General features: G+C 42.3%; 3 protein-coding genes across 3 annotated transcripts; 1 reads left to right on the top strand and 2 right to left on the bottom strand.

Moving 5' to 3' along the window:
• The first annotated feature begins 737 nt into the window (after window positions 1-737).
• Window positions 738-4059, top strand: LOC135485822 (SPRY domain-containing SOCS box protein 3-like). The gene is made up of 4 exons (XM_064768155.1): window positions 738-1349; window positions 1828-2015; window positions 2327-2555; window positions 2803-4059. The coding sequence occupies exons 1-4, from the start codon at window positions 821-823 to the stop codon at window positions 3390-3392; spliced, it is 1536 nt and encodes a 511-aa protein (XP_064624225.1). The 5' UTR covers window positions 738-820; the 3' UTR covers window positions 3393-4059.
• LOC135485839 (putative aldolase class 2 protein CC_1201) lies at window positions 4020-7022 on the bottom strand. Its single transcript, XM_064768156.1, has 4 exons — window positions 6433-7022; window positions 5944-6106; window positions 4993-5240; window positions 4020-4336 (listed from the first exon to the last, which is right to left on the bottom strand). Exons 1-4 carry the CDS (start codon window positions 6751-6753, stop codon window positions 4175-4177), a joined length of 894 nt encoding a protein of 297 aa, XP_064624226.1. The 5' UTR covers window positions 6754-7022; the 3' UTR covers window positions 4020-4174.
• Window positions 7023-7185: 163 nt separating this feature from the next.
• Window positions 7186-14423, bottom strand: LOC135485806 (solute carrier family 15 member 3-like). The gene is made up of 11 exons (XM_064768154.1): window positions 14248-14423; window positions 13720-13942; window positions 13209-13307; window positions 12556-12611; window positions 11699-11841; window positions 10934-11112; window positions 9760-9956; window positions 9145-9322; window positions 8770-8934; window positions 8268-8396; window positions 7186-7935 (listed from the first exon to the last, which is right to left on the bottom strand). Exons 1-11 carry the CDS (start codon window positions 14260-14262, stop codon window positions 7763-7765), a joined length of 1557 nt encoding a protein of 518 aa, XP_064624224.1. The 5' UTR covers window positions 14263-14423; the 3' UTR covers window positions 7186-7762.
• Between the last annotated feature and the right edge of the window lie 9077 nt (window positions 14424-23500).

Raw genomic sequence — 23500 nt, 5'->3', positions numbered from 1 at the left:
CCAGATGACCAACTCAATTAGATTGACAGCGTCTCATCCGAGCTCGAACACTGACCATTACGTCTGACTCAATGAGGATGACGGTTAAGTATCTTACCCAAGATCCCACACCAGATAACCAACTCAATGACTGAGATGGACAAGTGTCTTACCCAAGATCCCACACCAGATAACCAACTCAATGACTGAGATGTACAAGTGTCTTACCCAAGATCCCACACCAGATGACTAATCAATGCAATGGAGAGGTGTCTTGCTCAAATATAGTCAGTCAGATGATAGGTCACTTGTATTAGGCTACCTCAGATCTCGCACAAGATGACCAGCCAATAAGATAAGTTTCTTGCCTAAGATCCTGCACCAGTTGACCAATCAATGAGAAATGACTATACCTCACTATTCAAGACCAATTGGAGATGCGAAAAGTAAGCACATGTAAAGTGTTTTGTCAAAGGCTACAGTCGGCCTGTAGAGTCATCTGTCGGTCAATCAGCAAAGTCAGCAAAATACAGCAAAAATCAGCAGAATTAAATCTTATGCAAACACAAGAAATGCAATCTAACTTTTAGCATCCTGTCTATCATATAATATTCACAGAGTTTAATTTCTGAGTATGAAGATTCAAACAAAGGGGTTTAACTGCACCTATGTAGGCTAAACTAATATAAACTAAAAAGTCAGCAGATACAAAAAAGTCAGCAAAATAGGCCAAGCCACCCCAATGGTACTTCGGTACCTCACCGTTGAATGAAAATTTCTTAACCAAAAAATTTGACAATGGCTGTTGTCAAAAACCTCTGACCCATTTTGTTAACTCATTATGTTCCCGAATCGAAACCGATCTGGGCGTAGGTTTCATCGTAATGTCATAGAGGAATCCTATTTGCGACTTAGGGGTAGTATTGGAATGGTATTTCGCCAATCTAGGCTTCACAGGAGAGGTGAAAACACCGATACAGAAACCACCGAAACCGGGCGTGTTGACGTTCCAAGTACAAGCGGTGCTGGTAGCGATGGAGTGGCCATAAATGACGCTAGCAGATGTGACAGAGGCCAGCCCTCTGCAGGGCTAGGGCCTTCATCGCCAAGATCATTCAGTCCTTCTGCATCTCCTCTGAGTGTCCAACAAAGTCACAGACTGCGATACGTTTTTGAAGACGGGGAAACTGAAAGTCGTCGCCGCCGTAGCGCCAGTCCGGCTCCCACTCCCAGTCGGGCCAGTGTCAGAGGCTTGCACAGTGGAGTTTCCATGTCCAGGCCATCACATCTACCCATGAAAGGAGAGCCATTCTGTGATTGTCATGAGAAGCGTGAGGAACATAAGTGTGTTTGTGGAGAAGAAGATACAAGTATGTTTTTTATCTCAAGGCTCAGACTCAGTTTCATCATGATCATGTTTTATCGCTAAAAACTATTCTTTTTCATTGGTTATGTAACAACGATTCTTGCCGTAAACAAACCTAAAGTATGGTCAATATCTTCTACTGGAGACCTACTAATCTGGGAGGGCAAATGATATGAAATCTTCACTTTGAATTTGATGGCCTAGTGCCCTATCCCTAGCTTGGGTCCTTAGATATTCCAGACTGAAAAAATGAATAGGCATGCTGTTAGCTTATTAATGATGGAGATCAGAACAGCAGGTATGACTTGGACCGTAGCTGAACAATGGATCATTGAAGTTTTAGCTTTTCCCAATGCCACAATGCAAGAGCGATCTAATCGAGGTAGTAATCATTGACTGGCAGATAGTGAAACATCTTTCTTTCATTTCAATTCAAATCAAAGTGAAAAAAATGGCTTCAGAATTCGCATAACCTTTTTCAGTGTTTGATTGGATATGGGATGAAGAGAATAAATCCACAGCCAGCATACTCTCTGATGATAGTAGAGAGGTGAAGTTTCATCCCGACTTCAGCAGCGGGACAGCAGCAGTGAGGGGTACAAAGGTCATGAAGGAGGGTCAGCATTACTGGGAGGTCAAAATGGTGACACCAGTCTATGGCACTGACATGGTAAGACAGTGTTACTCACATAGGGTGGGGTTACCTCATATTTGGCAGAAAAAAAACTTACATACATGACGACACATTTGTACACAACCAAACACCTCTTTTGGCAGGACATAGCGGCACTGTTTGGTCCCAAAGGTCATTATTTGTCAGTCCTATTGGTGTCCTTTATAGAGTAGTTTTACAGAAGTGTGGTGACAAATAGGTGTACATTGGAAGGTCGTGCATTTTACAGCAGAATGTCATGAAGTATATTTCTCACTGATTGTGACTTACTTGACATAGCATCCCTGAATTCCAATTAAATATTTCAGATGATTGGGGTAGGTACTGGTGATGTTGATATGAATGCCTACCACCACATGTTCTGCAGCCTGCTTGGCTCCCATTCCAACAGCTGGGGTATCTCCTACACCGGTCATGCCTACCACAAGGGGACAGCCATCCGCTACACCAACAAGTTTGGCCAAGGAACCATCATTGGTGTACACCTAGACATGTGGAGAGGGACTCTACAATACTACATGAATCGCAGACCATTAGGTGAGTGCTTGATCAGATGATCAGACGAAAGACAAAACATTCCAGTCGCTTATGTGGGAATTTGCTGCCAAATTGAAGACTGTTTAAAACATGTCTTCTTTATATAGATCTTAATCTTTGGAAGGCTTGTTATTATCTTTCTTCATGATATAGGGACAGTTAAAACCATTTGTAAAGATATTTGATTGTCAAATGACAGTTGATGTTATCAAATATCCGTTATTAAGTCTTTCATTCTGTTTTTCAGGTGTAGCATTTGAGGGGCTTGCAGGAAAATCCCTTTATCCTATGGTGTGTTCCACAGCTGCTCGCAGCGGCATGCGCCTCATAAGAAGTTGGTCATTCCGCACCTCGCTTCAGCATATGTGTTGCAGTGTACTCCGCAAACATTTACCCATGCATCAGAATGTGACTGATGCTCTGTTATTGCCTCCTGGGCTGAAGGCATTCTTAAAAAATAATATGGCTTGGTTGTTGTGGCCCAATACTGGCGGTGAGGTGCGGCCAGAACCCAAGAAAGTGAAAATAAGGCAGCGGTCAGAGGACAGCGATTCTGACTTGGTGTTAAAAACTGATTCCTTTGACGTGCATCGGATTACTAAACGGCGGCGGACTGAGGAAGAAAGTGACTCTGATTCGATGAATGATTGGGATGTGAGTGATGGCGGTGAGGACTCTGAAAGCCCCGCCCCGATGCCTAGCACATCGTTCACTGGTGATGTGGTCAATGAACAATCTACCAGCGCTCGAGATGGATCTGACGTTTATGTGGCGACATCAGTGCATGGATTGAGCATTACCACGTCAACCAATACAAGAGCGTGTAATGGTCAGTAGACCCGGACAGTGAAACGCTAAGAACTACTCTCATAGGCTAAGAACTACTCTAATTTTATGTACCCAGTACATTGAGATTGTATATATTTGGATAAACAGATCAGTGAGTCTTCACCAACATTCAGAATAGAACATTGTGTGGATTGTTAGTGCATTTTGAAGTCGAGGTAAACAAGGTTTCAATCTTACTTTTAGGGTTATCACCAGGATTATTTTTGATTCCGACGGCCCCTTCCAACAATGCTGTTGTCTTTCTTGGAACAATGATTTTGTTGGCCTTACTTCACCCCTTTACATAACGTACTTGAAGATGTCAAATGCAAAAGCCACTGAATCCACTTGGGCCATTTTCGAGCCGAGGTGGTTACATTAATAATCATTTTTTTGCAATAGAAGTGAAGCTTATTGAATGATTTACACTTGAATCAGTCGGTTTTTGATGCATTGAAATGGTTTGGTATTCAGCTAAGTATTTTCAGGTAAAGTTAGCCTCACCTATCTGTTTTTGGAATGAGTCCAAGCAGCTTTTGCATTCGAAATCTTCACTTGGGTGTTTTTTGAAAAGTATGCCATGAGTATGGCCGACAAATTTAATGGTAGAACAAGTCAGTTTAGTATTGTTGCAGATGATTTATTCATAATAAGAGGTAGATCTGTTGAAAACTCATTTCATTGGAACATTTTCTCTTATCTCTACTGAAAGATATCAGCAACTTCAAGCACTTTATTCAAGTGTCACAAGCACCCAGAGAGTTAACATGAGGATTTTTGTGAGTGATACTTCAGTCTGCTACCTCCGGCATATCTGCCATGATGCAATCTGTAATGGCTGAGAAATGGTCAGCGCTACTTTCGACGAATGAATTCTGGAATTCTTTGAATGTGCTGGCTGCAACTGAATCTGGTATGACACTTAATTCCTCTCCACAAGACATGGCCAGGACCTGAAAGACGAAGAGGAATTACAAGACAGTTTAATGCTCCAAAAGTCGCCCTCTATATGTCCATCTATATGATGTATCATCTTGTGTCAAGAGATAGATACCATCAGTCTAGAACTAAACATCACTTTTCCAGTACCTGACGTTATCTGCCGAGAGATCATCTGCCAGGATATGGAGTTCATCTGTCCAGAGGTGGATATGATCTCTCCAGATAGTGACATCGCATGTCCAGAGACAACAGGACATCACATGTCCAGATGTTGGCATCATCTGTCCAGAGGTGGATATGATCTCTCCAGATAGTGACATCGCATGTCCAGAGACAACAGGACATCACATGTCCAGATGTTGGCATCATCTGTCCAGAGATGGACATTGTCTGTCCCACAGAAGAACATTATCTATCCTGGTGGGACATGATCTGCATCTCAGGAAATATGACGTCCTTCTTTGAACGGGTGACATCAATCTCTAGACAGAACAGATGATGTCCATCACTTGACAGATTATGTCCATCTCTGCACAGATGTCTGTCTCTGGACAGATGCATGATGTCTGTATCTGGACGCATTGTAGCCAAATGATGGAGAGTGACTGATTTAAATGTCTCGGGAGAAATCAGTGTTGACCAATGGCAAAAGTATTCTCCTACCTACCTGAACGTGGCATGCCCTTTCTAAGTAGTACATGCGATCAAATGCTTCAGCTACTGTATTTCCTGTGACCATAACTCCGTGATTCTTCATGAAAAGGACATTACTATTCTCTCCCATGCAGTCAGCTATGCGCTCGCCTTCTTCCAGTGCCCCTGCCAAGCCATTGTAATGATCATCATACGCCACACCTTTGTAGAAGCGACAGGAGTTCTGGTGGACCATCTTTAATCCTCCGTTCTTCAGTAAGGCTGCAATGACAACAGAGCGATAGAGTGTAGAAAGTCACTGCAGGTGTCTGGGCCTGAATGTCATTTTCACCTTGACCTGTACACCACGTAAGGTCCATCTTTTATAACAGTTTGTTATAGTACATGTACTTGTTATATGGCTCATTCAAGTCATTGCCGTCTCGGAGCCTTGTGTGTCAAGATGCTAATCTAGCAGATCAAAGACTAAAACCCATCTCTCAAACTCATCAGCCACACATAACCTGATCAGACAATTTCACATCCCATTCCGACACAGTGTCATACTCAATCATGAGACAACCACAATGTCACATCCCATTCTGACACAATGGGTGATATGAATAAAGACTAGCAAATGCTTTTACTTCAATTTTGTGCAGAGAGGCCTGGTGTAAATGTACATGGAGTTTTAGATAAAAGCATTTGCTAGTCTTTATTCATATCACCCAGTGTCATACTCAATCATGAGACAACCACAACGTCACATCCCATTCTGACACACTTTCTTACTTGATCAGACAACGTCACATCCAATCTAGAAATACATGGTCATACGTTCACATTTCATACATGATCAGACAATGTCGTTACCAACGGAGACATACTTTCTTACCTGATCAGACAAAGGCACACCCAATGAAAGACAATTTCACAATCAGATTAGACATCTCGAAAATCTGATCCGTCTCGAGGGAAGACTTACCAAGAGCAGTAGAGTAGGGTGCATGTGTATGGATGACACATTTTGCATCCTCTCTCAGATCATGGACACCTCGGTGAATACAGGCCGCTGTGATTTCTGCTTTGCCTTTCCCTTCTACTATTTCGTTCTGATCGTTCAGGGCCAGCAGTGACGATGCCTTGACCTTGAGAAAGGAGCAGCGCAGCGCAGGAGTTAAAGGGAGAATATGGCGAGTCACGCACGTTTGGCATCACTCTATCTTACTGACTTTATAGCCCTTCGTGCCTAGCACAGGCAGGTTTCAAACACAAGATAGTCGGGAATACTATGACCTTTGGTGTAAAGGTTGACTGACGGTTGAATCAAGAAGACCACTTTGAATTTGCCGCCAAAAACACGACCTCTTGTGACAAGTGGCGCCAAAACGACTTATGACGATACCACATCGTCTACTGAATGTATATTGAAAATCACTGGTTATGCCAGGATGTAAGTGTCGAGCATACTTACTCTGCTCCAGTGGATGCCGTAAGGAACCAGTAACATGACTGTATCACTCCCACCAGCAGCTGGAACCACCAGAGTTACATGGTTGCATATCCCTTCGTGGAATCCAAAGCGTTCAAGTGCCCGGTAGGCCACAGCCAGCTCCTGACGGCCCTTTTGATTCAGTTCCTTATTGGTCTCCATCGTTTTCAGTGTTGCTACATTGATATTTGTCTTGTTCATAACTGGAGGAAACAACCGTTGATGCAGGTTTCCCCAATTAGACCTACTCCCACCTTTCCTCAGAAATGTTCCGATCCGACAGACGGATGCTGAGGTTGCCATACTCCGATAGTGCTATATATACCACCAAGAGAAACGAGCCTCCGACACACGAATTGATCGTCTACACAACTTAACGCACGCTGGGCACAAATACACTCCGGATGTGGTGGACCGGCCTCGTCCCTCGCTATGATGACGAAATGTACTGCCCGGGGAGTCTCGACATAGAATGCTCAACTATGCTAACTCAACCGAACTGAACTGTACGCAATCGATAAACGTCTGTCGTATTCAACGCCACCTCGAGAATGCCACCAGCATAGTTCATGACACGAACGTATGGTGGACGATTGGTGGTTTTTTATATATGTATTTATTCATGTTATTACCTTACATTGTGTACATTAGATTTATGACCATATGGTCGTTGTAGCTGTTGTATATACTTTAGGCCCAGTCGACTTCATAAGTAGGCCTACCTATTGCGCTATGTGAAAACTACTTGGCTGATATCATCAAAGTTTGTGCTTTTATCTAATTTTGGGACCCAAAACAACTTCCAGGTATAGGACATATGCTATAAGTAGCGTAATGGCTAAGACGACCAAAACAAAGCAATTTTTGCCATTAGGTTTCGTTTGCGCGGTTTTAATCATCATGCCAACTTGCATTCAGCGAACTTGCAACAATGAAAATATTGCTTTGCAATTTAGACGAAATCGCAAAAAACAGCAATTTTCGCGAAGGACATGCTGTCGTGAGTGATAATGTTTGAAAAATATTAATATACCGGTATAAAATTATTTCCAAACTCATAAGCAGTGGTTTTCCTCAGTTCCCTCAACAAATTTCAATCCTGGGACCTATAATCGACTTGAAATTGATGCATTTGAAAATATTTTCTAAAAATCTTGCATTGACCTTGCGTAGCCCCAACAACGGCCTCGCCGGGAGGAAGTGACCGTATAGTGTCACGTGAAAGAAAAATAGAAACGATAACTGGGGTATCAAAGATTCAAGTTATGTTTTTTAAAGCTGAAGCTTCATAATAGTGTAAAAGCGGGTCATATCAATTCGATTCAGATTCAGATTGATTCGTCTCCTCCAGGCGCGCATTCATCCTCTTTCGATAGAGTATGGAAATGGGTATGTATAATATAAGTATATTCAAGATTGATGCTATGGTCAACCCATAAAACAGACTTTCGTATGAATCCATATGCCTCTTTGGATCAGGTTGACCTGAGGATAAAAAAGGGTTCAAGTCAATAAAGTGTATTGAGTGATGGGCTACTGCATGTGCAGTATAAACTGCATATTACCAAAAATATAGAGGAGCGAGCCTAATACATGTATGTCTTGATAAAAAAAGCCCTGGGAAATCGAAGCAATGACTAGTGTGTTGATCGACGCTGACGCTGGTGCAGCTTGATATCAGTCGTACATCATCCTTGGAATAACTAGCTTTTAGACCAGCTGGACATTGCGTTGTATCCGAGTTTGAAGTACTGGCGTTTGTGCAAAATATCGACAGTTTTAAGTCGCAGTCTACCCGGCATAAAAATACAACTCACCGGGCAACTCGACTTCCGCTGCTTGTATTATGAAGAGAATCATGCCAACACAAGTCCCAACGGTGTAAAGCAGTCCAATGGTGAAGCTGACGATGTGCTTTGGACTCTCGTAATAAGCGAATTCGTGGACTGAAAAATCAATATAAACGAAGAAGTAACAAAACACTGTCCTTTCTTTACCATTTACTCTCTTATTCATAGTCAAAACATTTTTATGTTCAATTCATGCTTAAACACGGCATATAAACAGACGCTAGTACATCTCCGTCTGCGGGTTCTTCATTAATTGGACTCGGAGTTTTACTTGAGATGATTTCAATAGCAAGAAACATTATCTTCAATGTCTTATAGCTTTCCTTTACTCTCCTCAATAGGCGTAATGGACGCTGGACCGAATGGCGTCCCAAGGTTAATCGTGTGAAAATGCATGTGTCGTCCGGCAAGAGAAAGACAGATCTTCGGGACGAATAATCGATTAAAAGTACAGTATGAAAACACTAACCAGGTAATAAGGCGAAACAATCTGCAAGCCCGATGAAGAAATACTGTGGAATTTGTGCAGAGGATGAGACATTGCTTTTCTGGCCGCTGTACCAATTCTTCCGGCTGAACGTCTCTACCACACCGGCACAGAGGGGCGACAAAGACATGAACAGGTAACCGAACCCTGGAACGAAAACAATGCAGGAAAACTACTCTTCCACATCAAGATAATGGAGAGTAGCTCTTCGCCAAAGGTATTTTCGCAAACCAAGATTATATTTGCAAACTCAAGTTGATCGCAAAAACGTTGCGATTCGCTGTATTGCAAACCGCCTTGCTATTTTTGACTTATGGTTGACGGGTTGATTGGTTGATTTATGGATTGATTGATTACCTGCGATTACCAAGATATGTATGGTACTCCAGTGTCCTTTGCACCGATTGTAGATCTCAAAAAGCGGAATGACTAGAAGTGGAACAATGGACGTAAACGCATTGAAGATATGAGCATCAACACCGCGGTAGCTGCCATCAGATAGATGTTTTCCTTGTTCCGGGTAGGTTGCTGACCCCTGAAATAGGAACTGCCTGCTTGATATATCAATTGTTCCTTTGCTCGAGGCGATCTAATTGCTCCGGCATACGAAACAGATATTAGCCATGTGAAGGCATGAACACTGAAAGTGCAATCAGAGCCATCGTGTCAAGACTCTGATTCCACGAGGACGACTCCCTGCTTCGGTCGGCCGTTGCGGGAAGACTATAAATTCGGCCGAAGCAGTTTTTTCCTCAATGGGTGGTGCGGATGGTAAGTTTTGATGTTTCTTTCGTTTTCCCACAAACCCCGCTAGCGGGCAATTTAAAATATAAAAACCCGCTGGGGAGCGCCGTAGTTTTCTCGCCGTGATAGATCTGCAACAGGAAACACTCCGGACTTAAGGCTCTTACATATAACTTCGTGCGCAAAACTAGAAAATCGACGAAAGTTTACAGTAAAGGGGTTGCTTACCTCATTATGAATTACCATGTATAAACCAGCAGTTGCACTCAGACCACCAAGTAATACCACCTTCCTCAATTCGTGGGTCCTCTCTTGGTCCTCTTGTCTCTCAGGCTCAGTCATCATGGGACGCGGAGTTGTGTTTCTGAGACATTGCCACACCTTCTCCTTGAATGTCTCTTTTAGACGACGGAATACAGCACCACCTTGATGAACAGAATGAACAGATGAAGATGGTAATACCAACGGGAATTTCAATATTAGTTATCATCAAATCGACTTCTTTACGATCTCATATACTTAGTAATGGAACTTCCATCTGTCCCTTGTACTGCTGGCCTATAACGTTAGTCGTTAAACCTTTCGTTTCCCCCAAACTTCTTTTAAAACCGTTTTCCCCAATAATTTGGCCTAGCTCGTTGTTTGTCACTATATACAGGTCAGACGGCACTTTTTGTAACTCTTAAAACCTGGAGTCATTGTTTGCTATTAGGTCAGACGGCGCCCTATGTTACTCCGAAAACCTGGAGTCATTGTTTGTTACTAGTTAAAACAGCGCCCTTTGTTACTACGAACACCTGGAGTCATTGTTTGCTATTAGGTCAGACGGCGCCCTTTGTTACTCCGAAAACCTGGAGTCATTGTTTGCTATTAGGTCAGACGGCGCCCTTTGTTACTCCGAAAACCTGGAGTCATTGTTTGCTATTAGATCAGACGGCGCCCTTTGTCACTCCGAAAACCTGGAGTCATTGTTTGCTATTAGGTCAGACGGCGCCCTATGTTACTCCGAAAACCTGGAGTCATTGTTTGCTATTAGGTCAGACAGCGCTCTTTGTCACTCCGAAAACCTGGAGTCATTGTTTGTTATTAGGTCAGACGGCGCCCTTTGTTACTCCGAAAACCTGGAGTCATTGTTTGCTATTAGGTCAGACGGCGCCCTTTGTCACTCCGAAAACCTGTACTGGAGTCATTGTTTGCTATTAGGTCAAACGGCGCCCTTTGTTACTCCGAAAACCTGGAGTCATTGTTTGTTATTAGGTCAAGCGGCGCTGTTTGTCACTCCGAAAACCTGGACTCTTTGTTGGTTACATATATATTAGGTCAGACGGCGCTTCTTGTTACAAAGGTATCCATGAGTGGTTGGTCCAACTGAGTTTTAAAAAGACTGGAATGACGAACAAACCTTCAGGTTTCGCCTTGTTGAATTTCTTCTTCGTGAAAAGTAAAATGAGCAAAACCATTCCAACGGAGCTAGTTCGAAGTATAACTTTCAATAATCTTGCGTTGTCTTTCAAATGCAAGTCCAATATCGGCGTGAGTAGAAAACATATTGTTTTCCCCAGATCTGTACAAAATAGTTTCCTGGAACGAGACAAAAAGTTTAATGTTGAAGTTGAGCAGCAGTTAAAAATGATATTGTTTGCTCATTCTGATATTTGCACTACCAGATGTTTTGTGTGAGAATCATTGATTTGATATGAGAAAGTAACATGGAGGTTATTAGCATTGGCCAACGTTGCACGAGAACAAAGATGGTGGCGGTATTACAATAAAGACCACTTCAATCAAACCAGTCCCGAAAGTAACAATTGGCGGATAGCTAAATTTGTCACCTAGTCCAGGCCACGGTTCGCTACATCCTGCCTACTGGTGAACAACTTTTAGATTTGATAACTTTGGCCGTCAGATCATGGCCATTCTCAAAGTACAAATATCATACCAAGATCCGCGTTTTAGAGAACGTTACAGTGAAAAAGAAGTCTCATTGCGAAAACCATTTGAGAAATAGGCAAACACGGAACGTAGTTAACCTTAGTGCCCGCCAGGCTGCCCTGTCGCTTTTGACCTCATGGAACAGTGTTTCCCTTTTTTTCATTTGGCAGGGGCCACGTCATATACAAGCCAATTCATATCAAAATATCATAATCTATTTTAGTACTGAGCTTACCACAAAAAGAAAGACCACGTGTTCAATCGGTTGACCGTTGGTAGTTGTTCCGCACCGAAGGAATATGCCACCCCGAGGTTGCACCCGAAGCCCACGGCCACCAAAATCAGCCCTATCGTGTGAACGACATTCACAAAACCACGCTGAAAGAAGTGGCAAAATGAATTTTAGGCTAAATATATTGCTCTAACATGATCATATTTGTGATAATATTCTGATATGCTCGCTCTCAAGGAAATAAGCACATCAGAAAATTGCAAAGATCTTTAAAACATTATAATTTTTTAGGCGTTATTCTAAGGTCAAAGATCTCTACACTATTCCAAGTATCACCACATACATGTCATAGTGTTCTTGTACATGCACGACTTTGAGTACTGTTATTGTGGCGAAAAACGTAACGACTGGATTAAAGAGAAGAAGAACAGGATTTTCGATCATATAGGATACAATTTATGATAGCATTTATTGGGCGACACCACCATAAGACGCGCATTTCGTGCGCTTTGTAAATTTGAGTGTTTGCTCTGTTTTTCTGCTTGGTCTGAGGTTCATGTCTTCAGAAACAGAAAGTAAAATAAGTTTTCGAGTAAAATGAACCCAATGTGAAAATCCACTGAAGATTTTCGAAAATTTCTGCTAGTTTCAGTGCAAAACGCGCCAACTGGATGCAACCTATGGAAGCGTAAAAATGAATTAATGAAAAAATCATTAAATTATTCAGATCTCAGAATATACCCAAAGGAACGTTTTTCAATATGCAAGTCCAAGTCTCACAGCTACTTGATAGCTAGTTCTCTCCAACCTCGTGCCAAATGGCGGTGTCGTGTCAATTAATTGAGGATTAGTTTGCCTACTTGTTCAGCTAGTTTCTCCTTGGGGATGGCCGTCAATATAAGGAGGATCACTTCACCTAGAATATGAGGAGTAAAACAGCATCACGGGTGTGTTTGAAGGTGCAAGACGGCACATTTCATTTCAAGAGAGACGAACGGCTACCTAATATTTGATATTGAATGTGGTCCAGGTTTGTAGCCAATAAGGCAAATGTTAATATCAATGGGGGAGAAACACACAGTCCCTTACAATTTATGTTTAAAGTACGTTTTTTTGCTCGTTAGATATACAGGGTATTGCTGACGCCATTATTGCAAAGGAATTTGAAAATACAACTCAGCCTTATTCCAGCCAACTTCGATTCGCGGCTGTATAATATTGACAACAATATCCGCTCGACCTCACTAAAATGCACTTTGCCTCGTGTTTCAATTATCAAGATACTGCATATACAATCGACTTTTGTTGAAAAAAGTCCACGAGGTCAAATTGTAATGTCATTACTGTGTTGACAATACGTACGTTCGTTTATAGGCCTATCTCTTAGACGTACATGTAGTTTCGTTTTAGTTGTGGTGTGAAACCCGAAAGAGCGTTCTTTGAGACAAGCTGCAATATATGTAAGTGTAGTAGACACCTTAGTAAATATATTGTTGAGAGAAAATAAACCTACCAATAAACCATACTGTGGTCATACCAACCAGACTGGGGTACTTTCCAAAAACTGCATCGGCAAGTCCGCCGGCGACAGCAGGCATCAAATAGAGGACACCTATCAAATTGAGAGAAAAAATACCAGATGCATCTCAGGGTAACACGCGGGTGCGTTTTCTTAAACAATGTCCCGTCTCCACATTTTTCGCCGGGATTTTGGGGTCTACATAACTCGTTCGAAACGCAACAATTCAAGTTACTTTGCAGAGACCTCAGTCTTTGTTTTTGCAAAATAGCAAAATGGCGGTATAGATAGAGCCAAAATACCTTTCCACGAAGAAACCCAGGTGTCCAAATGTGCAACACGCCCACCCACATTCGAAGTTTATTAAAGACCTACGCTCCAAACTTAGTAGAGCAACCAGCCTAAATTCCAAAGCATTCCTATACTGACACCGACAAAACGTTGATGACGATACCAGTCCTTTCCGTCGCCCCAGTTTCTTTATGACTTCGAGAGATTCTCTTACTATTAAATATGAGTACTACCGCTGCCGCCATGTTCAGTCCCATCTTCAGCTCCTCGTGGCAAAATGCCGAAAGGTCTTGCAGCAGTAAATAGATGGAAAACGTGGTCAGGATCTCCATGACCATGACAGCCAGGAGACCACATCGTGTCCCATGCCCCGCTACAGGCTGCAGAGGGGTGTTCTCGTTTGCCTCGTCCTCGTCAAGATTGTTGATAACTTCATCCTATAGGAAATGGATACATTGTACTTGGGATTAACGCACGCAAATTCGAACACTTGGGCTCGAAAGCAGAAGGCTGTGGTCAGAGTCAGGTGGCCTTTGGCCGGTATTCCTCATCTCTCCATTCAGCTACTTCGTAGGGCAGTGTTCAATTTTGGTCGTGGAGGGAGACCCTCGGTCGAGGGGGGGGGGTCAGTATAATAGCTTCTCAACCCTCTCGAATACGGGCCTCCTATCAACCCAAACTTATAGAAAATTAATTCGGACGTACATGTACATTGTAAAGTCAATTTGAAAAGAATGCTTACCACCTCCACATTCATTTTATCTCCATTGAAAGCCCGCGTCACAAGATTCCTTCAAGCGGGAAAAATGTCTCTTTTCGGTATCTATACCGTAATGCAAGGAATCTGGCAATACCTGTACATCTTTTTCGCCTGTTTTTATCACAACTTATGATACACGAATACGTAATGACTGTCTTGTATTGGTTGTCTATGTCAGCTGATTTTCCTGGATATCTTGGGTTTTACCAAAAGGAAGTGTTCTGGTCATGCGGTACCATATATACATGTACATGTACATGTATAACTGTATCAACGAGATTGACAGCCTTATCTACATGTATCTATCACGTCTCTTATGACGGGGTCAAAGTACCTGCAACAAAGAGGAAAAATAAGGGAGAAACTATGCCAGTGGAAGGCGTAGAACTGGACGTGGACGTAAAAGTGGAAGATGAAGGAAAGTGGACACTTCCGATTCTCTCTCCACTGGCATGGTTTCTCCCCCTTTAAACTCCTCTCTGGTTACAGCAGCAGTGTAACTGCTGATTACAGCGTGTATAAGGATAACTTAACTCGTCCGTCATAAAAACCTCAAAGAAGGGGAATGTATTGGCTACTGCACTCTGACTTCGACCTACTAATGGATCAAATTATGCAGATGCGACGATAGCACGTATGAGGAGAATGAGGATTACGTTCAATCATTTTGGGACAACTTCGACGTGAGATTTACCTCGCCAGGATATAATACTCCTCTTTGCCACCATGCACCGCCACAAACATAAATCCCAACGTTTTTCAAGTGACGTCCTGTGCTCCCTGCTAAATACGCCCTGCCGTAGTACAAATGTACATTCAACTCCCATGGTGCAAGTGCCACGAATAAATTTATTGTTCCTTGGCAATACTGAGTAAATATAATAAACTATTCTTGCTGGTGATTTAACTGACTATCACGGAATGACAATCCATACAAATACCGAATCTCGTTACCACGCCGATGGATCAACAGCCACTATATAAGAGAAATAATTCGATTTTTTAAAGATCAACCAGGAGAAAATTGGTTTGCAATTCTCATTGTTTGGACTGGCACAGTAAAACTTCCCAAGACGAGTTACTTTTTCGCGGTTCTTGCCAAATAGCTGCCGATTTCCATTTGATTACCAGCTTGACAGGAGTTACATACGACAGTTGAAATCAGCATTTACGATCTCAGAGGTTAAGTTGCAGAACTGAAAGTGCCGACAACCACGGATATCGTGAACCCGTAAAAGGAATTAATCACCCTGTAAAACAAATTAAACGGCATCCTGTTGCAGAGATCGAATGGAATTCCACGATCCCTTACTGCGCAAAATCATTATCCGGTTAAGGAACTCCTTTAATTTATGTCATTTTGCTCCTATAACTTGATTTAAATCCTCGAACGGTGATAAAATCTAATTCCGGGACGTTGTGTTTGTTGACAGTCATGCAATAATGTGCTACATTGGGTGATAAAAACACTCAGCCGAATCAAAGTAATCAATAATAACCTAAGTTGGCCTGGCAGTAGCTCCACATTCACTAAGAGATATTGGGTTCGGTAAGGCTGTGGTATAGTGCGTGCTACAAGCCACACGAACCCCCCCCCCCCCATCTTTAGTCGTTTTCGTGCCCAGAGGGCACATTTATGTAAGGCTTTAATCATCAGTTTCTACCCTATTCGGTCAGCAGCCTCAGTGTCCCCATGTCTGACCAAGCTGCCTCATCATCTTCTCCACCGCACGGCGCCAGGTCATGTCTCTTTGGACGACTTCGGTTTCTTTTCCCGTCGGCTGTCTCATCGGAGTGCTGTTTTTGGGACTCAAATTGTGTCCGGTGTCAATCAGTACACATGTCTCAGCCTATGTCACTGAGAAATATTACCAAGGCGTGCGTTCTCCTAATCGCCGGCACTGACTCAGTGGATGCCCACCCTTATTGTGTTTCACTAAAACTTGAGCTGCGGTAGTGCGAGTTTGACGTGCTTGGGACTCGCACACGCAGTTGATTTGCGATATGACAACCTATCTTTGCTCCAGACTAACAGAATCTTTGCGGTCATCAAATAAAGCAGACAACCGAAGTGACAAGCAATTTCTTCATCGTTCATCCTTAATCCACAGTAAAATCTCGACCAAACACCCCAAGGTTACTTCAAGAACGTTAACCAATCACGAGAAGTGCCAAGTTGGTACAAAACATATTTACTACCAAGAAATGAATCAACATGATCGAAGACAGTCAGAATTCTGAAGTGTATAAGACCAGCTTTTCCGAGCTTATTTTTGAAACCTGCCCCATCGATCATCAAGATTAATCACCTTCTGCGCATCGGCTGCTCATATCGGAAACAGAGAAATACACGAGAATCAATCAGTGGCGGTATCGATGATGAGATAGTCTCTCATGGCAACAAAGGAGGTTTTCTACATGCGATCATTTGATTAATAAGCCTGTATGTTCGGCGCCTGAATGCAATCATGCTTGTGAGCATATCATAATTTCATTGCATTTTAATCATGGATGAGAGCAGATTGAAGGGTTTGAATTGTATCCTGGTTACACAAAAACAATTTGAGAATGAAATATCAGCAGGTAATTCTGTAATGATATGATATTGGATTGGTTGTAAATGCCGGTGGTATACTCGGACCTCTCTGAAATAACGTTCCTCACCGCCATGAGCAATGAGCAACGTACTCAGGAAGAGCGCGGGCAGGTCGCGGTATAGGGGCCGGGGTGTTGGTTGTTGAGCCGGGCAGGAAGGGATGCAATACAACACGATTTCGTTGACTGGATCCATCAATTCGTATGATCCTGATGCGCACTCGACATTATTCACTAACACACGAGCCTTCAGTTATGCACCTACATGTACAAGCTGCCCATGTCATACATGCCATACATCGAATTCAATTGGTCATTAATCATTCTAATGTGATTGAGATGTCAAGTTGATACACGAAATCAATAAGTCTTCGGTCGATCAGAATCAATGTCTGGTGATTAGACATGTTTCGCAAGCTTTACAATGAGCTACGAACAACGAAGAATCTTATCGTCTTTTTGTTTGAGAACTTCCCGATTCCCTTTTAAAACAAATAAGTGCAAGAAGATGATTTACTAGCGACTCGTATAAATAGGACTTGATACCATTGACCTTCGTATTTCGCGATACCTCCGTATTGACATCAAATAGGAATGAACCCGTCCGGAAACTGGCTTTGATTTGTGAATAAAACATGACTCTGCAATGTAGATTTCTTTCACTGGTATTCTTGCACGCGACTTTGGGTTCAGCGACAAGCGGAACGTACATGTACAAGAAGCAAAGGAAAGAAAGACCTATCTGCACACAAGTGTTTAACGCCGCGTATTATGAGCACAGGTCAACCTGGTGCGCAGGCAACTTATCAAACAAGTACAAAGGCCTTAAGCATGATACGCGGCCACAAACGCTTATGTGGAGACATACCTTTCGTCCATGCATATTCGACTCATCTGGAGAATGATGAGTAGTGACAGATTCGGCGACCTGATCTCGAGAACGGCCTATTAAAACACCTCATTCCAAGGCCGGAAGCTGAGAAATATATTTGATATTGCTCGCTAGAGGAAATTGGCATGGATTTAATATTTAGAAGGTATATTGACCTCGAGAACATGTGCGATATTTATGTCATGCACCGCGACACGAACCTATCATTTAGACAAGGATGTGAAATTTCTTGATCCGTTTCAATCTGCCTGAGCTTGTCTAACGACCGATTAGAGACCATGAAGTTATTGGAATTTGACTAATGGCTATCAAAATGTCAGGAACATCGCGTCTTAAACAACAGATCGCGAATATTATCATTCAAAGAACATCTTATGTGAATCTCTAAAAGTCGCGATTTGATCTGTTGCAATTTTGTTGGAGTATGGCGTCGAATTTTAAGGAAAATGCACGATGACGACACAGCGTATAAATGGCCGCAGAGAGAATATTTTAAAATGTTATGAATGTTGTTAATTAGTGGAAGAAGCAATTACATCGTACATGTGTCATCAATTTCGGAGGGCTTGCTTTTTGCCTCATTATTTATGATTTTGACGAAGTTGCACTTTATGCAGGTATACCTTTTACATATTCATCGCGAATCTCCGCACCCTAATTTGACAAACAACGTCACGGGAATGTACATGTCTGTTACATGAAATTACTTTCCTGGGATACTCGATATAATGAAATGAAAAGACAAACACTACTAATGCATTGAGCACGTTCGGAATAAGCTCCACCATTTAATGTTTCTCATAATCCCCGCTTGTTTGATCAACTGCCATTTAAAATATTGAAAAAAATGAAACAGGCATAGTCCAATAGACTCTATCATAAAAACTGCAGGAATTAACAGTTTCGCTTATGGGACCGATGTGTTTCTTCCCGGCTGACAGTTTACATGTATTCTTCAAAAAATTAAGATTTTAAGGGCTTGTAGTGGCACCAATCTACTCACCAGTTGAGCTTAGAAATATAAAGAAGTGCATGATCCATGATCGATATACGAAATGTCCTCAGCCCTTCGGACCCCTTTCCACGCGATTATTCTTCTCTACCCATCCTTCGTTGCTCACTTGCCAGTCCCTACAAGTTGCTGGCCCTGCTGTTATGGTGGACATTATGTTTACATTCAGTACAAAAGTAACATACAGGCCGCGACGGATTGCTGTGAAAAAAGAATACAGAAAAAAAATAACAAAAATAATGGAAGCGAGAAATCTGGCGGTGATCCATCACGATAAATCTTCTTGATCGAACGGTTTGATATCAACACAATGGTAAACTTTCTTTTGCGAGACAAAAGAATAATAGGAGGAACGATAAGAAAATTAACGCGGATAATGGTCATGACAGTTTACGGAATCCAATGTGAACAATTGGAAAAAAAGCTGGAATTGATGGGGGATCAGCCGGGTACATGCATGTAGATTGATGGCTGCATGATTGGTTGCCAATCAAGATCAATATTTCTTGACGAAAATCGATACCTCATCTGATGACCTGATGGTCTTTCATTGAATGATTTTCAGTTATTTGTCATGTTCATTGAATTTCATTTTGCACTCACTGAATTTCATCGTTGATGGCCTAATGATCATTCAGTATGTCATTCATTTTCCATGTTTGCTGGAATTGCATTTTGCACTCATAGCAGGAGTATTGGAAAAGCATGAATGAGCAGGATTGATTTTATAACCCAATACATTAATCTCAAACCGACAGGAATTGTTTCCGGGTAATGAAACACGCAATGAAAATTCCTTACAAGAGAAAATGAGTTATGCCATGAACGTTTCACCGCTTTAGCCAAGGTCTTAAATCATTCAAGTTACGGCCGTTAACGAGTCTCAGAAGACAGAGGGTCTTGGTAACCAATTTTGGAAGCTTTCTTCTTTATTCATAAGAAGTGATTAATTCCAGGCCGGCATCGATGCGCTATCAGTAGCCGAGCCGCAGTCAATGCCCACCCTAGTAAACCCGCAATCAGATGGGCAGCATTCCTCTCCCTTGCCAACCTGCCCTTTCTGACGTGATGTTTGACCGATTCTACCTCGTCTTATTATTAAGGCGAGACGTATTTAATACGTTGGTGATTTGGAATATCGCCGGCATAAAACCTAACTGGAAGTTTTTTTGGATGGTGTCAGATTTTTCATTGAAAATATCAGAAGTTCAAAATTTTATTTTTGTTTTAAGTCCGCCCTCCTTTAAAATATGCAGCCCCAAAAAGTCCGGGTACCAGCTCATAAAATGTCTCACCTAATGGGCAAATCAGATCCAACTTCATGAAACTAGGCTCCATTGAATGATTGTAGATGGTCGCATCCGTTAAAATTTCAAGCGTCATGCATAACCGAAACAGTGACCGGACTGGCCTGTGTAACAACTCTTAATTTGGCGGAGTTGCTTGCCTTTCATTCGGTCAGAGGCATTTCGACGTGAGATGAGTACTACATGTAACTTGACCACCCCTCACTCCTCCACTGAGACTGAATTTATGGCTTGTATCATGATCCAACCACTGGGAACTTCGGGGTCGCATCCAATTTGAGGCTATGTGTCACGTCACTGGTTTATTGGCACTTTCGGGTACTACGGCCAGGAGAAAAGCTTGACTCGCCGATTTGGAATACGATATTTGACCGCGCTGTTAGAAGCAAAGATACGTTTTAGATGGGTGTATTGATTTTGGTGGTATGGAGAAGAGAATATATAGATGAGCAATGTCCGAATGATGACCAAAATCAGTTGTACCGAAGAAGCTGATTCGCCATGTCCTGCCGGCGTCTGAATTCAGTATCACCCCCGCATGTGTTTGCAGTCATCATCATGACGAACTTGCCAATATTCTACTAATGGCTCTCTTACCATCAAACCTGTCATAAGCAAATTGATTTCCGTTGCTCTCTGCTCCAGAAGCACCTCTCCACAACGAAATGTGTTTACAATACGTTGTCATTTCATTTGGAGCGATGAAGGCGCGTGTCATCTTTCAATTTGATCTATAAAAGAGTGTCGACTGGGCACTGGGAGTGCTGGGGTGACTCAAAAGTGTGGCCAGTAACGGAATAGTATTTGCCGTTCACTGACATCTTGACTCCGAGGCACCATCCATCTCTTCTACAGCAGAGAAATGAATGTTTCTGCTTGATCCAGATCAGAAACACCTCTCCAATAACGAAATGTGTTTCATAATACAACGTTATATTATTCCATTTAGGGTAAGGAAGGCGCGGCATCTATCAATTTGATTCATCAAAACCAAAGGGCTCGAGATACATGTATAGTATATTGGTTTTTATTCACATGCGGTTGATTGGGCTGGTGCATATCCTGGTTTTGGCGGTGATATGAAAACTCGGGGTGCCGTGATTTCATCTAATCTTTTTCTGGACAATCACAGGACGACTGTGGTATACATAGATTGATGTTGATCCCCTTGAATAACGGAGATGAGAATGACAAATTGGAGTCTGGGCCGCGCTGCGGGTACTTGGGTGAATCTGATAGTCTGGTAACGGATTAGTATTGGTTCACTCATCTTGACCTCGAGGCAACATCCACCTGAGAAATGAATGATTCTTCTCGTTTCGTAACCACCTCCCCAATGTCTAAATGTGTATCACAATACAATATGTTATTCCATTTGGGGTGAGGAAGGTGCGACATCTTCAAATTTCATTCATCAAGATCAGAGAGGGAAGAGGCTCGAGGATACACATCGGTATTGGTTTTTATTTACATTTGGCTGCTTGGTCTGATGCATTTCCGGGTCTTGGCGACGATATGAGAAGTCGGGGTGCCCTGGTTAGACATCTAATCACCTTCTGGACAACACGGACGACCGTGGTATAGTTTGATGATGTTGATCCCCTTATATTCCGGTGATAAGAATAACAAAGTGTAGACTGTGCCCTGAATGTGGTGGGGTGAATCTAGTGTGGTAACGGAATAATGTGCCCTTCACTGGAAACTTGACCCCCTCTCCATTCACTAAATAGTACCTGCTTTTTACCAGTAAAATGAATATCGTTTTGGACTCTCAACTACACACTTACATGTATATTAACTATTTGATATTGATAAATTCGTGTTTCTACATAGCATTCATAGTAGCATAGGTCTTCGTGGGCTGAGATGCCTTCCAAGCGCTAATAATTCTGTTGTTGGTAAGATAACACGTGGAATTTCTGGCCATATATGGGCAATCGAAGCTTGGTAATATGACTTCGAACGGCTCAGAGAAGTGCGATATTGTCAATAACGACCGCTGTACCCGGAGCATGACCGGAATAACTCTTGTACCACAATGTGTAGACGGTTACATGTGGAATGTTACCAATGCTCTCGAACTGCAAAATATGGAAATACAAGTATGGAACAGATTGCACTTCACCAGCGTATTGCATTGGCCCCATCTTCAGTTCAGTACCCAATCTATAGGTGCTGATTTCGACAATATCCGAAATAAGTGACAGAAGACTTTTTCTTATTGAAGCCTTATGAAACGCCAACAGACACCAAGAAGTTCCAAAATCTGGACCGGGTAAAGAGATATAGCGATTTTCATGCAATGTTCCGCACAGAACCTTATTCTACAAGACATGGGAACACACGACCCACATGGTGAAATATGCGGTTGTATAATTTTACGGAACCATTACGATATTAGTCACCTCATCCGTAAGGTTTATAGTCACTTCACATATTTTGTCAAATCTTTGATATCTTTGGCTTGTTTCGTTTATTTGTATCAATTCTGTACAGGGAATCGGTCATATTACGAGGCCGATACATTGCTTATTCTTCATCCCCAACGTAATACAAGAATGCTTTACAAATAACGACTTCATACAATAAATAAACTTTCGAAATACACGTAGATGCGATTTTACAGTTAGGTATCTTTCTGGCATGAACAGAAGATAGGAGCCCACAAGGTCAACAATGGTTTAAACTAAGATGCTCCATCTTCTGTTCGACCAGAGTCTTTTGAAAGACTCTGGTTCGACGGTGTTCATTGCCACAGATATTTCTTGTTCGGCGTTCGACGTTTGGTCGCCAGATCGGCTACGGGAGGAATGGTTTCATCGTCTTGAAACCTGTAAAGATGAGAAAGATCTCACGGATTTACATTGTATATATGTACAATAGTTCCATCAGTGGTATAATTGCGGAACGTGATCAGATTACAATCCAGCTCGGATGTACGAAAGGGCGTTGATTACGAGCTGATGGAATGATATGTCATGTATTGCCTTTATGAGCAGGGCTTGCTTGACGAAGATCTTGCCTGCAAGGAACAGAACCACGAACACTGCCTGCTGTGGCTGCATGGGGACAGAACGGCGAGGAGGTGCCGCATCGTCAGTGTCAACAGGGCAGCAGGTCGCTGCCTCGATCGAACCATATGTTCACTCTCGATCAAATGTGATATGCACCAATTTTTTCTTCTTCCCATGCTTTGCGGTCGGCCTATGCATACGTTAAGGCGGCCATTTCTGTGTGTCGTTCTCTTACATATGACGGATGAAGAAAATTGTGTTGAAATAGGGAAAAATATTGAAACTTCAAGAATCGAAAACAAACTACAGGGCGTAATGACGTCATATTCAATGTACATGTTTTCAAATGATGCCCAGCAGTACAGTCGCCTATATAGTTTCTCAATAGAGCAAACGGTTCACGCATACGATGTAC

Source organism: Lineus longissimus, chromosome 1 (assembly GCF_910592395.1).
Source record: "Lineus longissimus chromosome 1, tnLinLong1.2, whole genome shotgun sequence".
NCBI classification, from domain to species: Eukaryota; Metazoa; Nemertea; class Pilidiophora; order Heteronemertea; family Lineidae; genus Lineus; species Lineus longissimus.
The sequence above is the reverse complement of the archived record's forward strand: the minus strand, read 5'-3'. Positions and strand labels throughout refer to the sequence as shown.